The 14,868-nt window shown below is 37.4% G+C and overlaps 1 protein-coding gene across 2 annotated transcripts in view; it reads left to right on the top strand.

The window, feature by feature from the left end:
* METAP1D (methionyl aminopeptidase type 1D, mitochondrial) overlaps positions 1–14,868 on the top strand; it is a 45,321-nt gene that overhangs the window by 15,364 nt on the left and 15,089 nt on the right. Inside the window, exons 2-5 of one of the 2 annotated variants that reach the window (XM_050976813.1) lie at positions 6,610–6,776; positions 9,377–9,517; positions 12,877–13,025; positions 13,706–13,748. In XM_050976813.1, the coding sequence (XP_050832770.1) occupies positions 6,610–6,776; positions 9,377–9,517; positions 12,877–13,025; positions 13,706–13,748 (500 nt within the window). Of the gene's footprint in view, positions 1–6,609; positions 6,777–9,367; positions 9,518–12,876; positions 13,026–13,705; positions 13,749–14,868 lie in introns of both variants that reach the window. The other variant, XM_030241822.2, reaches the window with a different exon arrangement.

Below are 14,868 nucleotides of genomic sequence, written 5' to 3' on the forward strand. Positions count from 1 at the left end.
GGTACAGTAATGAATATCACTCAGCCATAGTTAGATTGTACTCTGTATTTTTTAAGTCCTATAATAAAAGGGGGAAGTACTGTTTAATGATACCAGAAATTTACTCAGTCCATTTATTTCTTATACTGCCTTGGTGTGACTCTGTGTGTGTGTGTGTGTGTATATATATACAGCTGAGCAGTTCTGTAACTGCTAAACTGGTCAAAGGAGATTTTAAGGATATAATACTAATTTTTTCTTCTTGTTTGTTAAAGTTGCACTGTCAGTTGCTGCTGATAAAAGGTGGCATCAAGCCAGCTTCCTGGAGGAGCTATGGGGAGGGTCATGGCTTGTCATGACCTGGGCACCAGTACTTGAATGTTGTTATTATTGGGATGAAGTACCCTTAGGCTGTCATCCTTCCTGTAAATAGAAGGGGTTCTGATTCTCTGTGGTTTCCCAGTTTACCAACTTGCAGAACAGCTATTTTGTTGGCCCTAAGTTTGACTGAATAATGAATTAGAAGCACAGCACTATTCCAGAAGGCACTGATTCATCATTTTAGTCTGTTAGTCTAGACTAAATCATAGTAAGTAAAGCAAAACAGAATCTGTTTCCATGTAGTTTATAAATTTACAAACTCATTTATATTGGCATGTAGCCAACAAGTTGCCCAGTTCCACTCTGCATGAAGTAAGGGCAGAATTGTAATTAGCAAGGAGCTTAACTGGGGACCAGAACAGACTTTTTTCAGTGCCATGGGGGAGTCACAGTGATGCTGGCAGAGGGCTGACTCTTCTCCCTTGGAGTCAATCGCTGTTCCATCATTGCTATGCTTCTTTGCCTCTTAGGAGAGTAACAAGAACAGTTCTGTTAATGCCTCTATTAACTAAACAAATTCAGTTGCTAATTTCCAGAAAAATTAAATAAAACAATACCAATTAGAGTATATTATTTGCAAGATACTGGCCTGCGTTTCGGTTTATCGGTGTAGGGTCCTAAGCATGCTGTTGTTGAAGTTGCTGTTGTAACTGAAGTCACATCTATCCTGATGAATATTTCATTTCCCCAATCACACTGTTAAAAACAGAGTGTTTTTACCCTTTCATTTCTGCTTTCTCTTTTCCAGTACCATCGTGACAGCTGCGGCTGCGTCCTGTTTACAAATTGCTGCTAGTCACATTTTCATTAGTCCTTATGGGTTTTGCTTTCCCCTAATACATCCAATTAGGAGGAAATATTTCTCACAAGCAGGGACTTGCTCTTCTCCTTGTAATGACATAGTTCTGCAATCCAGGAAACAGTCCTGCATGGTGTCCATGTCCACGATTTCCTGATGTGGGAAAAACGTGTGGAAAGCATCTGGAGAGGAGGAGACCCCCTTTACCAGCTTGTTTCCTGTAAGCGAAATTGGAAGACCTTGTCTGTGCAAATAGATTTCAAAATAGAGTCTGCCCTTTGACTGTCTCCATAATTACACAGCGCTCGCTGTATTTTATTTGGCTGCCAGAGCAGTTAACCCCTGGAAGTAAGGGGCTGATGATGGCGTGACCAGCACGGGTATGCAGACATGACCATGTGAATACACTCTTGTTTGGAGAAGCCTGTCATTAAGACCTTCTTATAATATAATTTTACCAAATTTGAGAATTATCGTGTGTTGGATTATGTTGATTAAGATACGTTATATCCGTAATGTACAGAAATGTGGAGGTATTAGTTGCAGAAAAGGAAAAAAAAAGAGAAACAAAAAAAAAGTTCTTTCATGGCTTTGATGTAATCAACATCTGTCAACAGAATGAATTTGCTTTTGTTTAATTTCAAGGGCTCTTGTCCTTCTACTTTGCCCAATCAGTTTCAACTTCTGCCTCAGGCATTTCCCTATGTTGTTCTTGGAGGTTTTTTCCTTTTTTTCTTTCTTTTTCTTTTTTTTTAGCAAATGTGCAGGTTATTGCATGTGAAATGTGAGCTGGTCTTCTACTACACAGGTTACACAGAGTTGGAAAGAACCTTTAATCTTTCCCATCCTATTTTTGAAGCTTGGACATACCTTTGCAACAGGGGGGTTACAAAGTCAGTTTTATTAGATAGTTAGAGTTACAATTACGAGTAAAGGTCTTTCAAACCACAGCCATTATTTTGGATTGAAAAATGGGAACATTTGGTAATTAGCAGTAAGAAGCTATGTATTCTTACCTAGTTGCACTGGCTGGATTCCACATATTGTTCCCCTTAGTGATTTTTAATACCTCATTTTAAGCTTTAATCCTCAGAAGTTTCAGCAAAATGAGTATTTGCACAAGAACCTAAATTATGCAAGAGTATTAAAATTATCTGACAAGCCAAATTAAAGATCTCTAGTGTTTTACCTCCAAATGAATATATATAAAGAAAATCTCCACAGTCATTCTTTTTTTCAGTTTAAAAAGAAAGATTAAATCACATAATTTGAGAAGAGTTGTCAGAACAATGCTTTTGGTGTTGTTAACTTTATCAAGAGCAAGTTGATTTTATTTCCTAAATAGTTTTGAATGTTAATTCTTGTAACCTTAAATAATTTTGGTACTCTGCCTCTGTTGATACTATGACTAAATTATTTTTAAATATGTTAATTTATTTCTTGTCTTTTTTAAGATGCACCCTTGTATTTATTGTAGCTCACAACTGTCATGAAGTTTATCCATTGGTAATATTTTTGTTAATTGCTTGGAAAATTCAAATCTTTCATTAATAAATAGCTAAAAAAAGGTTGCTAACAATCACATTTGATGGATCATGTAAATGAGCAGGGTTTTGCCCAGCTACCCCACACTTCATTCACTGGAAAAGTAGCTTGATAAATTGCTGTAACTGTTAAACAGGAAGCATTAGAAAAGGGCTTATGTGAGAGTTCATTTTCAACATCTCCCATTAAAAATACTTCTTGACCAGAGGAAAATCACATTTAAATTACTAAAATCAACTTAATTAAGGGTCATTAATAGAGATACACATAAAAAACTCTCCACTCTAGGAGTGAAATGAGAGCATTTATTATATAGTGTAACATGCATGAACAGATAACAATTAAAATAGCCCTAGAGTAAAAGGCTAATAAATATAGGGCACACTGTGCTGCAAAATCAGTCACTTAAAAATGCTCCCACCCATCATAATTCTTGAATGCCATATTCAGCTGCTCTGACTGACTCGTTTAAAAGGAAAAGAAATGTAATTTCCATACAAGATAAATTTGTCTGGTAATTCAGAGGAGCTCAGAGTGCATATTGATACAGTTACTGCAGAGGCAGGTCTGAAGGTGTGCTGAGGAATCCAGCGGCTCGGGCGTGCCCGCGGGGTGCACAGTGGCATTCACTGGTGGCAGGGATTTTCTGTGCTCGGTGCATCCGTGCAGCTCCTGGGATTCAGTAACGCTGCTGGTGATTCTCTCAGTGCAGCTGATAGTCAATATTCTACTGCTCGTGGCAGGTGACCTAGCCTTGCTGTTGGGGCACAGAATAAACACCTAAAGTTAGGCCAACTTTGGATCCTGGTTGTGCTGGTCTGTTTCCAGCCTACCCAGCTCCACACACCATGCTCTCCTGTGGCTGCAGTTTCTGCTGGAAAGTGCATAAATGCCATGTGTATGAACTGTCTTACAGTAATTAGTGTACACAGAAAGCTTAACAAAAGGATGTGCTTGAGCACCAGTGTTGCAGAAGTAAATAAAGGCACTGAGAAACGCTTTGATGGGTGTAAGGGGTGGGGAGGAGGGAATCTCTGAGCCAGACTTGGAGAATACAGACAGTTGTTCCTGTCTCAGGTGATTGATGATGTTGCTATATCGAATTAGCTGGGAATACAGAGCTTGAAAAATAAAAGGCACTGTGGAGGCATTAGAAGGCCTTCTTTAGGAAGGAAGTGTATGGATGGAGTCCAGATTTTCATTACAGACCAGTAACTTCATTGTATTTTAATGCCATTTTATTTAATTTTATTTTTACTTTGTAGGAGAATGTTTTCTCTTATAATTTTTTATATTTCAAATAAAGGTTTAGTTGTCCCGTGTTTATAATTCTTGTAATATAATTTAGGAATTGTATTTTAGAATGGTGATACTTATTTGCTTGTCTCATTTCATCTGTTCAAGTAGTAGATAGTTTTGTATGCATCTGGTTTATAATGAGTAGTTAGTAGAATAACAACAGGCTACAGTACCTTATTATCCTGTTATTTTGTGACAACACTTGCAGTGTTTCTTTGGGAGAATAGAGGTAAAAATTTTATTCTGAATAAAAAGGTATCCCTTCTGAATGTGAGCTAGTCAATAGACATGCACCTATGAATATGGTTTAATGTATTTAAAAGTGTATATTTGGGGGAGCTTATTGGGAATAATTGACAAGCACACTTGCACCTTTTCTTCCCAAATTAAATGGTGATACAATTGACAAAGTGCCCGGGGAGCATTCTGGGCATCAAGGAGAGCATTTAAAATACATGTTCACATATTGATGTCTGTGTGGACTTAAGCTAACCACACCAGTGAGTGTGGGATTTCAATATATTTGTAGTACCTTTAGCTGCATTAAAAACAAAGTACTTCAACTGCACTTTGTAAAAGAGGCGCCTTGGCTTACACTGTTAGAGTGATTGCTACTTCTGAGGGCCCAAAAGTTGCTGCCTCAGCAGATTCTGTGCTTCCAAATTCCAGAAATGAGTATAAACCAGACAGGGAGTTTGTAGGATGCTTTGGGTTCTTTGGACGTGCTTACAGTTGGAGTTTAGGTGACCTTTTCTGGATTTTTTTTGTATATTTGAGTGTTTTTTGTTAATTGGACAATGATTTTTTTTCTTCTCATGAAGGAGACTCTAGGAAACAGATTATGAGTCTGCTGTTTGAATTCTAGTTACAGTTAATAGGCTGCCACATCAATCCAGCCCTCTTGAACTGGTCAGCTCCACTTCCTTGGAGACACTTTCTTCTCTTTTGAAGCAGACAGCTTCCAGTGGGTATTTAGGCTATACTGAGAGCTTGAGGTGAACCTCACCCTTCAGCTTCACTTTGTTATTTGTCAACAAATCAAACAAACAAACCCGCCAAGCTAAAAACCCAAACAAAACAAACAAAAAACTCACCACCACCACAAAAAACCAAAACCAAAACAAACAGACAAAAAAACTCCAGTTAAAATTGGCTTGAGTAAAAGTTTCTTCACCTAGGTTTTAACTTTTCAGATATTGGTACTTAAATGTAACCCTGACCAGTGCAAAGAGATAGTCAGAAACATTTCTAATGCAAACCTGATGAAACTATTTCAGTTTGGATTTGAGGCTCCAAAAACAGTGCATAACTTGAATCTTCTGTATGTCATGGAGTAAAAGGGCTGTCTTTGAAAGATTGCACATGTGGAAGGATAATTTCTGCATCTGAACATGATAAGTGCATCCAAAGGAAAGGAAGGAAGGTACGGTAGAATAAAAAAACATGCAAGATGTGAAAGAAACTCTTCTGGAAATAAATATTTTTACATAGTTATGAAATATTCAGTGGATTAATTTCTCAATTTCTGTGATATAAAAATGTTTCATTACTTCTGTTTAAACAAAAACTTTTTACTGAAGAATAATTATTCATCTGGATTGCTTGCCACAAGATTGCTCTTGTATTTGTATACATTATGACATTTTTCAGAAGCAGATCAACTCTTATGTTAAACTTATGTTTCAGAAAAAAAATCTGTTTATATTGTAGAACATTTGAGTAGTGAAATGCACACTGTGTGTAATTGTAATGTAATTGGGCAGTGTCAATAATCCTTTTGAATTTCCGGGTTTTGATGCTAGTATTGTCTTTTGTGGTGCATTATTTTGGTTTTGATGTCTCTGAGAGCCTTTGGGCCTCAATTGCCCTTTCTTTTCCCTTTTTTCCATTTTTCTTTTTTTTTCTTTTTTCCTTTATTTGCGGGGGCAAAATTTGTCATTGCCCAACAACTAAGTTTGAGCTATGAAACTTTCCAAATTCTCATGTGAATTAAATGGAAATCTGATTCAAATATTCCAAAATGCACTTTTAATCCCTTCAATTACTTCTGGCCAAGATTAAAAATACCTCCTGAAGTTTCTTCTGTTACCCCATGAACAAAATGAACGATTCTTTGTGTCTTGAGCAACAAGACAAAGAGCAACATTACCTTTGTTATGCTCAAATCTGCGACCAATTCTGCAAAAATACAGCTGAAAATATTGTATGAAGTAACTTTGGTTCTTCTTTATTTTGTCTTCTCTTTTTCTGCTATTGTGTCTTATTAACTGCTTTGCCAAGCCTTGGACAGTGCAGCTATGCAAATTGCTCCAAGCAGAGGCCAGTTAGAGCATCACTCCTGTAAACTATGGGGAATTTACCCACACTGCTTTTTAATGCATCGAACCAAAACAGATTTGATATTTTATAAAGCTTCAAAGTATTGTTTGGGAAGGGGTTTTTTTTCTCATTTCTTCTCATTCTTTCTGCTCTTTCTTAAACAGTACAAGGTTTGAATTACCCTCAGCAACTACATGAGTTCTGTGCTTTGTTTACATTATGCCCTTCTTTTTGCATACTTTCCATTTTGTAAAAATGTTAATATTTTTTAATTTATCTGTTTACAGGTTCTGTGACTGGCTGCCACATAATCTTTTCTTTGTGCAATCATAACTACCTGCCCAGGCACTCAAGCAATCATCAGCAAAGATGCTTCTTCTTTCAGGGACAAAGAAATGCTGCTTATAGTATAGTTTGGCCAGCCGTGGTTTCTCCAGCTCACCAAATTCCTAAGGTACTGCAATTTCTGTTACCTAATATGTTCTTCAGCCAGTGTAGAGTTTGATTGCAGTCATGATCAAGTGTATTTGTTGTCCAACAGCTGGGGGTTGGATCACTGTCCTGTTGCTTGGTCTGGTATTTGAAATAGGAGAGCTGATGTCCAGCTGTCTTCCATGTTAAACACAGTGATGCATTTAGTTATGAGGGAGTTCAAACCTGCGCTTGTTTTGTTACAGTAGAATAAATGTGAGTATTATAATAATCTGTCAACAATTCTGGGTCCAGATTCTTGTTTGAAGCAATGGTAGACTGTCTTACCAGAAGTCAGTAGGAATCATTCATGACCATCTGATTCCCCTTCTGTATAAATCTCTAACAAGCTAATTATAAAATGCTTGTGTTTTGCTGATGGTTTTATTATTTGGTTATGTCAGAAAAAGAACATACAATACCTGCTGGTAGCTGTCCCACAAACTCACTGCATGTTTTAAACTTGTCTTTTTTGTGCCTGAGTGTTCTTATTCCTTGCAACGTATATTTTTGGGTTTATTTACTTTAAAGCCAAAAGGGACTTTTTGATGCAAATGCAAATTTAACATGTGCTCCACTTCTTGTTTCATTTTTTTCTGTTTCTTTTTTTCCTCTGTTTAATTACAGCGTACAGATTAACTGTTTAGTATCTTTCCTTTTGCCAGCAGAAACCAAAGTACCCTTTCTAAACAGTGCTTCACAGGATGTGGATTAATACCTCATACAATTTTGTTTTGCATTTTAATATAGATTTCTTATGCCAAATATAAGAAATCTATATTAAAATATAGATTTCTTATATAAGGCATATATAAGGGCAAATATAAGGGCATTTCAAATATAAGGGCATTTCCATGGGCCAGATATACTAAAAAGTTGTTAGACAGGAAAACTGATAAGAATGATGGAAGTAGGGCTCTTAGCCCTAAGAGCCTGTGGAAGCTCTGTGTGCAGGGAGAACCTAGGGTTACATGCTCTATATATTTTCAAAAGCACAAAATAATAGAATTTTAAAACTTTATTTTCTGTATTTAGATGTTTCTTTTAGGACAAAAAGGAAGAAATATATTGTCATAATGAAAAGTTATCTTCCCAGATTAGAGTTCTCAGACATCTAAAAATCAGTCCACATCTATGAACTCTGAAAAGTTGAGGGCAAAGTTTTTACTTTTATTCAGAGTATGGCAGAAATCACATTGAAATAACAGTGTTCTTTAAGATGTTGGTGTGAAACTGTCCACATGGACATTTGTATGCACTCTGCTTTGGGCTTCTCCCTTCACAGTTCTCAGAGGTCAGTAGGATCATGTCTCAGTTAATAGGTGAGTGCCCTCCAAGGGGAAAGCGAGGGTGATGCTGTGAATGGAGTTGCTAGTCTAGCAAATGGCATTGTTTTGGTTGGGTTTTTTTTCTGACTAAGGCCTAAACTACTGCAGTAGGATGTTGTTATGGTGGTTATGGCATTAATTTTAAAGAAATGGGATCTGAAATTCTGTTGACATACGTTTGCTGGAGATAATTTCATAGTTTTTATCAGACTAGACGTAAAATACTTGTAACAGTAACAGTAGTCTTCCTACTTAAAGTCCCAGTAGAGTTCATCAGTTGCCCCACTCCTTGTTACTCCTACACCGTGTTGTTGTATGGTTGTTTTGTGCCTACTTTGTTTTCTGCCTGCCAGCTTGACAGTGTAGTTTGTGAAGTCAGTGCAAAACTCACCCTGTGGCCAGCATGGCAGAAAATCAGCCTGGCTGTCATGGGCAAAGGGATTCTTCCACAGCCAGTGAAACAGCCCAGGACACTCTGAGAGAAAGTGCATTTCCAACTCTGTGCAAGACATTACTGTTCTTATTAGCTTTCATGTTTATAAATGTTGTTAAATTGCTGTGAATCTTAAAAAAATTCAGATATTAAGTGTCACCTCTTACATGGGCTGAGAAGTTCTTGCGTGGAAAAAATGAAGTTTATTACACTTCCCTTGACAGCAAATTGGGATACCTTTGTGTAATGTTGTAGATGGACAAATTTAGGCACAGCATATGAACTAGATTAATGTGTAAAAGCCTTTAAATTAAAATCAGTTAAATGCTAAGGTTCTTGTGAAAAAGAAATCTCATGGATTTTTCAATAGGAGTTTTGTTTGAATGAGAAACACAGGATTTGATCAAGTTTAATTTTAAGACTAATTCTGTATGTTTGTCCCATCAATTCCAGTGTTTAGATGCCTTTTGTAGAAAATGCCCCACTTTGCAAAAGAAAATGAAGAGTTTTAAAGTCTTTCTCTCAGTTTCTTAACTTGAGACTGTCTGTGCTGGAAGTCAGCTGCAGTATCTGGGGTTTCAGCACTGGAAGGCTAACAGACTGTGTAAGTCAGTAGTAACAGGCAATGTTAAGTTCAAAAGGGCAGTGGAAGAAATACTGAGGCAGCCTTGAGGGTTTGCCCTGATGGCTTAGGAAGGTCGATACCACGACAGAAAGGGCAAGCTGCCATGAAGCAGGAGGCAATATCTGAGAAAATGATCCCATTGTCATGCTCAGTTTTCTGATCTTCATTTTCAATCCTTTTTCTCCAAGCACATAAAGAAGCCAGACTATGTGACGACAGGCATTGTACCAGACTGGGGAGACGACATAGAAATTAAGAATGAAGATCAGATTCAAGGGCTTCGTCAGGCTTGTCAGTTGGCCCGTCATGTCCTGCTTCTGGCTGGAAAGGGCTTAAAGGTAACAATTACAGAAGTCCCAGAACAGCTTGGGTGTTTTCTATGCTTTCACTTCTTTGGGTTTTGTTCCTACCTTTTTGTTCTTTTAGCTTTCCTATTATGTGCATCCAGCTTTAAGTTTGATCCTGAAAAAATAAGAATTTATTAACTTTTTATTCAGTTCATGATATGCCTGTTTATTTCTGTACTTTAGACCTATGTAGTGCATAGTTACTGGCCCAGGTGTAATATCAGTGTGTTTGTCATCTCCCTCTCTTCAGATTGTGTCAAATCATGTGAGTTTCTCCTAAGGCACATGCTACATTTTTCCTTTCATTTCATGGCACATCTACCTCAAATGTCATGCTTTCCAGCTCTGCATGTGTACAAGCCCACACTTGGTCTGCCTTCTCCATTCCCGTCCATCCTTCAGCCCTCACTGTCCTGTGGGATCCACTGCAACTCATTGGGCTGCCATGGGGAAAAACAGCTGCCAAATTCTACACAATTTTCCAGAGTGCATTGATAGTAAAGCCTCATGATTTCTAGAAATGTTCTTACAATATGCTTTTTAGGATACCTCCCAAGAAAAAATGTAGAGGGAGGAGTCTACTACCAGGTTTTGCAGATGAAGAAATGCTTTTTTAGCCTTGCCTTGGTATTTCATGTAATAGCATATTGGATAAGGTGAAATGGGTTGAGTAGCTATGAGATGCAGAGATAGATGGGGACTGTAGGTCAATGCCATTGACTTAAAAGGAGATTTTTCTTTCAGCTATCATCACTCTTTCACAAAGGTATAGTTCTGGAGCTGGAATAGCAAATAACGAAATTGCCTGAAGCTTTAATCTTACATAGCTTTGTGCATGTGTAACTTTTTAATGTTCAATTGTTTTTCAGCACAGTAAAACTTACTCATTTAAAGTTAAAGGCATATACATGTTTCCAGAGGATCAGGGTGCAATGTGGATTTTGAATGAGAGCAGTTTTTCCCAAATACTCTTTGGTTGTTATCATGTGTAAATACACATGTGTGCAGTATGGTGTCGTTTATGATGCAGTTCATAATATGTGCCAAATCCTACATAATAGCAAAATACTACACATGTATAATGAATGCTTTGTAGCAAAAAGGTGTATAAGGTACAAATTACATAACCAGGACCGGTGTACTAGGGGAGAGCTGGTATTTGCAGTTGCAGTGCTAAAACCACAGCCCAGGTCAGTCACAGACTGTTGGTGAGCTCTGTTTTACACAAATAAGTGTTTGTTCAAGACCCCACTGACTGGGAGGATGCTCCAAAACCCTCCCTTATTGACAGTAAGCATCTTCTGCTTTCCAGTTTGTTGCTGCACATGGTCAGTTTAGGCCCATCTGTTCTTGTGCCAGCGCTGCTCTTTAATTTAAACAGTTTCCTGCCTTTCCATGAGTCTTCCCCTTCATGCAGGAATAGAGCTGTGCACCAGACTGAACAAACCAAGCTCTTTTAGCCTAGTCTCATAAGCTAAACTCTACATTCCCATGTTACCTGAAGAGTCCCATCCCTCCACCTGTTCCTGCTATCATTCTGAACCCCACCTTGCATACAGTCCTCCAAACTGGCTCTTGCCTGTGCTTTAGCTAGTGGCAGTTAAGATCCCCCAGTATAACAAAGGTGCATTCTAATCCATGGATACAGAGAGATGGAGTTTGAACATGGTTTTGATGTTGCCATTACCACCTGTGGGATTTCAAATTACGATACAGTATTATATGATAGCTTTCATGAGTCTGAGTTACAGATTTGGGAAGAAAACCACAGATTCTATGACATGAAAATATTTTATTTTATACTGTTGAATTGCCCTGTTCCAAGTAAGGGATTAGGGGCACAGCAGGTGCCACCCCTAACTTGCCCAGCTAGCAAAAGTATCTTTAAAAGTAAAGCACATGCTGTTAAAAGCAGAACTTGGCACAGAGTGTAAGCCATGCAGAGACCAGAGATCTGTCTGCTGAGAATCCAAAAACCACATCAAATTTCTTGAGCAGAGAAGCAGTAGACAGCAGCCAGTCAGTACATAGCAGTTCAGTTTGTCCGTGGGCTAAAGATGAAGATGTTTGAGCAGAGGCAGGAACAACAAACCTGTATTTATCCAGAGCCACCGGCTGCCCTATCCAATGCAGAGAGCCTGCCAAGGCTGTGGCTGCAAAACAGGGGGCATGTGCACTAATCCCAGTCCTGGTCTTGAACCCACGTTCACTGCTCCTCACCTGCCCAACAACATTTCTGTGCTGAGCAAAATTCAGCTGAGTAAACAGACCTGGTTTTATCCTCAGCACAGTACACAAGTGCACTCTTCTGTATTGGCTGTGCATGGCCACGCAGTATTTCAATATGTGACTGTCTCCTGCACCACAGCTTACCTGCATTCCACATGTTACTTCAAAATCACAGCCACTGTGGCATTTCCTTCAGTGTGCTGAGAATGATACTTGTATCTATACAAAGTATGATTTTCAAAGACTCGCAACTCATTCAAAGCAAAATCAATTTACGGAGGAACCCTCAAAAGTACTTCTCAATTAGAGAGGTTTCCCTACCAAATTTCAGCTCTAACCATTCCAGAGACAGAGTTGATCCAAAAGAAAAGCAAGAATAATATTATTTTAAGCATGTGCACTTTGCACTCCATGGATACCCAGAAAATGGCTGACTGATTTATGAGAGGGGTTTTTTAATGAGTAAAATCTTGTGGAAAAGATGAATCTAGAAAACATCAAGCATAAAAATGAAGATTTCTAAAAATGATGGGTCAGTACTTGTAGATTCATTATGATCATCCAGGCTATGGCAACTTTAAGTAAAATATCCTTAAAATTTGCATCTAAATATTTCAATGTTTTTTTAAATTTAGGAATACCTGGAAAACAATTTCTTAAAATGCTTAAATACATTATGATGAATGTACTGGGTAATTACAAGATTTAATATCCTTTCTTTTACAAATAAAAAGGGAAAGTAATGTTGTGTTTTAAGGGGCTGAAAGCATTGAAACAAGACATTTCTATAGCAGCTACTGAAACGATGACATGGGAAATTGGTGTCTTTGAGAAAGTAGATATGGAAAAAACAGAAAGGAAGTAAACATGATTTTAGGTTTTCTAGGAACCTTTGAGTGCTTATTTCTACTGCATGCTTTATTTAAAATCTCTTTTTTGGAGGGTTTTTCAGAAAAAAAAAAGTCCATATATCAATAAAGTATATCAGGCAATCTAGTCTTGTATCAAAGCAGCATATTTGAAACACCCAATATTTCATTGAAGCTTGGCTGCAATCACATTCAGTAAATATGAGAAACTGTCTTTGCTTTTTTAACAGGATGTTATGTTTGATATTTTAGGTTGGCATGACAACTGAAGAAATAGATTCCATTGTTCATCATGAAATAATCAGACAGAATGCCTATCCATCACCTCTGGGCTATGGAGGTTTTCCAAAATCTGTTTGTACTTCTGTAAACAACGTGGTATGTCATGGTATTCCTGACAGGTATTTCCTCAATAATTTACATTTTACAACTGGAAATTAAAATGTTAAACTGGAATTAATAAATTGTATTTAATATTGAATGTGCTTCAGCTTAACTAAATGTCGTACTTAAATGCGTTGTAGATGCAGAACGTGTTACCCTGTGATGCTTATAGCTGTTACAGAAATATATGTGAAATAGGAAAAAAATATATTATCCTGGTTTTCCAGACACTTAAAGAAAAATACCATATTGCATTTTGAGTTTAGTGTGCGTGAGGGAAAAAAAAAACATTATGGTCTGATTTTTTGTTCATCCAGCAAAATAAGTATAGGCTAAGGAATAAATGTATTTGAATTTATACAGGATTTTTTTTTATATTCTCAATACATTCAGCTGCTCACAAAGTAAAATATGAACCCTAGTGAGAGAAAAAGAATAAATATAATGGTAGATTTTTCAGGTGTTGATATGTTTTTCTGGTAGTTGTTTCTCATTATTTTATATTCAGCTACACTTGTTCTCTAAATAGTCAGAGCTGAACATTAAAAATGGTTATTCTGTTTGCTTCTGCCTTCCTCCATCACAAAATATCTACCCCTTGATTTTTTATGTATGTGTCATTAGGTGTTTATTCTTATATTCCCTTTGTTGGGAACTGTCTGTCACCTTTTTTTTTTTTTTTCTGTTTATGTTTCAGTCGACCTCTTCAGGATGGAGATATTATCAACATTGATGTCACAGTGAGTAATTCATATAAAAAAATAGTCTTTGATCAACTTTAGAATCACTAGTAGCAACAGGAAGAATAGTGGATTGGAGATGGGGGATGCACAGATGGATGTGCTGTTTACTTCTGAGCCAAGGCACAAGCAGCTGGTTTCCTTTTTTGTTTTTAACTGTGTGTTTATTCCAGCTAGACTCAGGCCTGACTTGAATTTAGGACTGGAATCAGATGCACTGAGATCAATGTTGGCCTAAGTGAAATGTCAACCCAATCCTGCTATGTGTCATGTTTTTGAGAAGGTGTAATTGTTATTGATCCACTGTGTAGTTAATGCAGAGCACCACAGTACTGGGCAGCAGCTGAAGATAGATATGTATGAGATGAGCTAACATGAAGAAAGCCAGCATTTTTCCTTCACTCTGCCAAGATTGATCTTCCTCTTCCTGCTGATTTTGAGTGGGGCCTGACATTATCTTACTCTGTCATTAGAGGCTGCATTGGCCTGGGTATGTCAGTCTATTTGGACAGCAACTCTTTTGCTAGCAGTGCTCCCTACATTTATTAAAATCCCTGAAGGTAGTGTTGTGTTCCATTTCTGGTGTAGAAGCCCTGAACCTTTCGAGCAGAAACACAAATAATGTGATATAACTGTGACTTAATTTTTCCAGGCAATCATCAGTTATAGCTATTTAAATAAACATAGGGTTTTCCTAGGAGCAAGAAAGCACAGGAGCTGGAAACCTAATTCTCGTTTCATTTATGAAAAAAAAAAAAAATTGTGTCTTGCAGAAGTTTTTTTCCTTTTGCTGTGCATGTTTTTATTTTTCTGAAGTGCTGTTTATTTCTAGTATGAACACAGATTTTTTTTTTTTTTTTGATCCCTCCATTATTTTGCAATAATATGTCACATACAAGGGGGCAGAATCTGGTAAAAACAAGGTTTTTAAATCATTAAAGAACCTTATGGTAACTTGATACTATGTTCATACTGTCAGAGTGAAGAAATCTTCAGCAGACCTACCTCTAAGCATGAGATTCAAGCTTTCTAAAATATTTTTTCTATTGAAATTAGGGTCAATGACCTTTTTCCCATTATATACTCACATGTGATCCAGAACTGGATTTGGTTTGGCTTG

This window comes from Serinus canaria, chromosome 7, assembly GCF_022539315.1.
Source record: "Serinus canaria isolate serCan28SL12 chromosome 7, serCan2020, whole genome shotgun sequence".
In the NCBI taxonomy this organism is placed as follows: Eukaryota; Metazoa; Chordata; class Aves; order Passeriformes; family Fringillidae; genus Serinus; species Serinus canaria.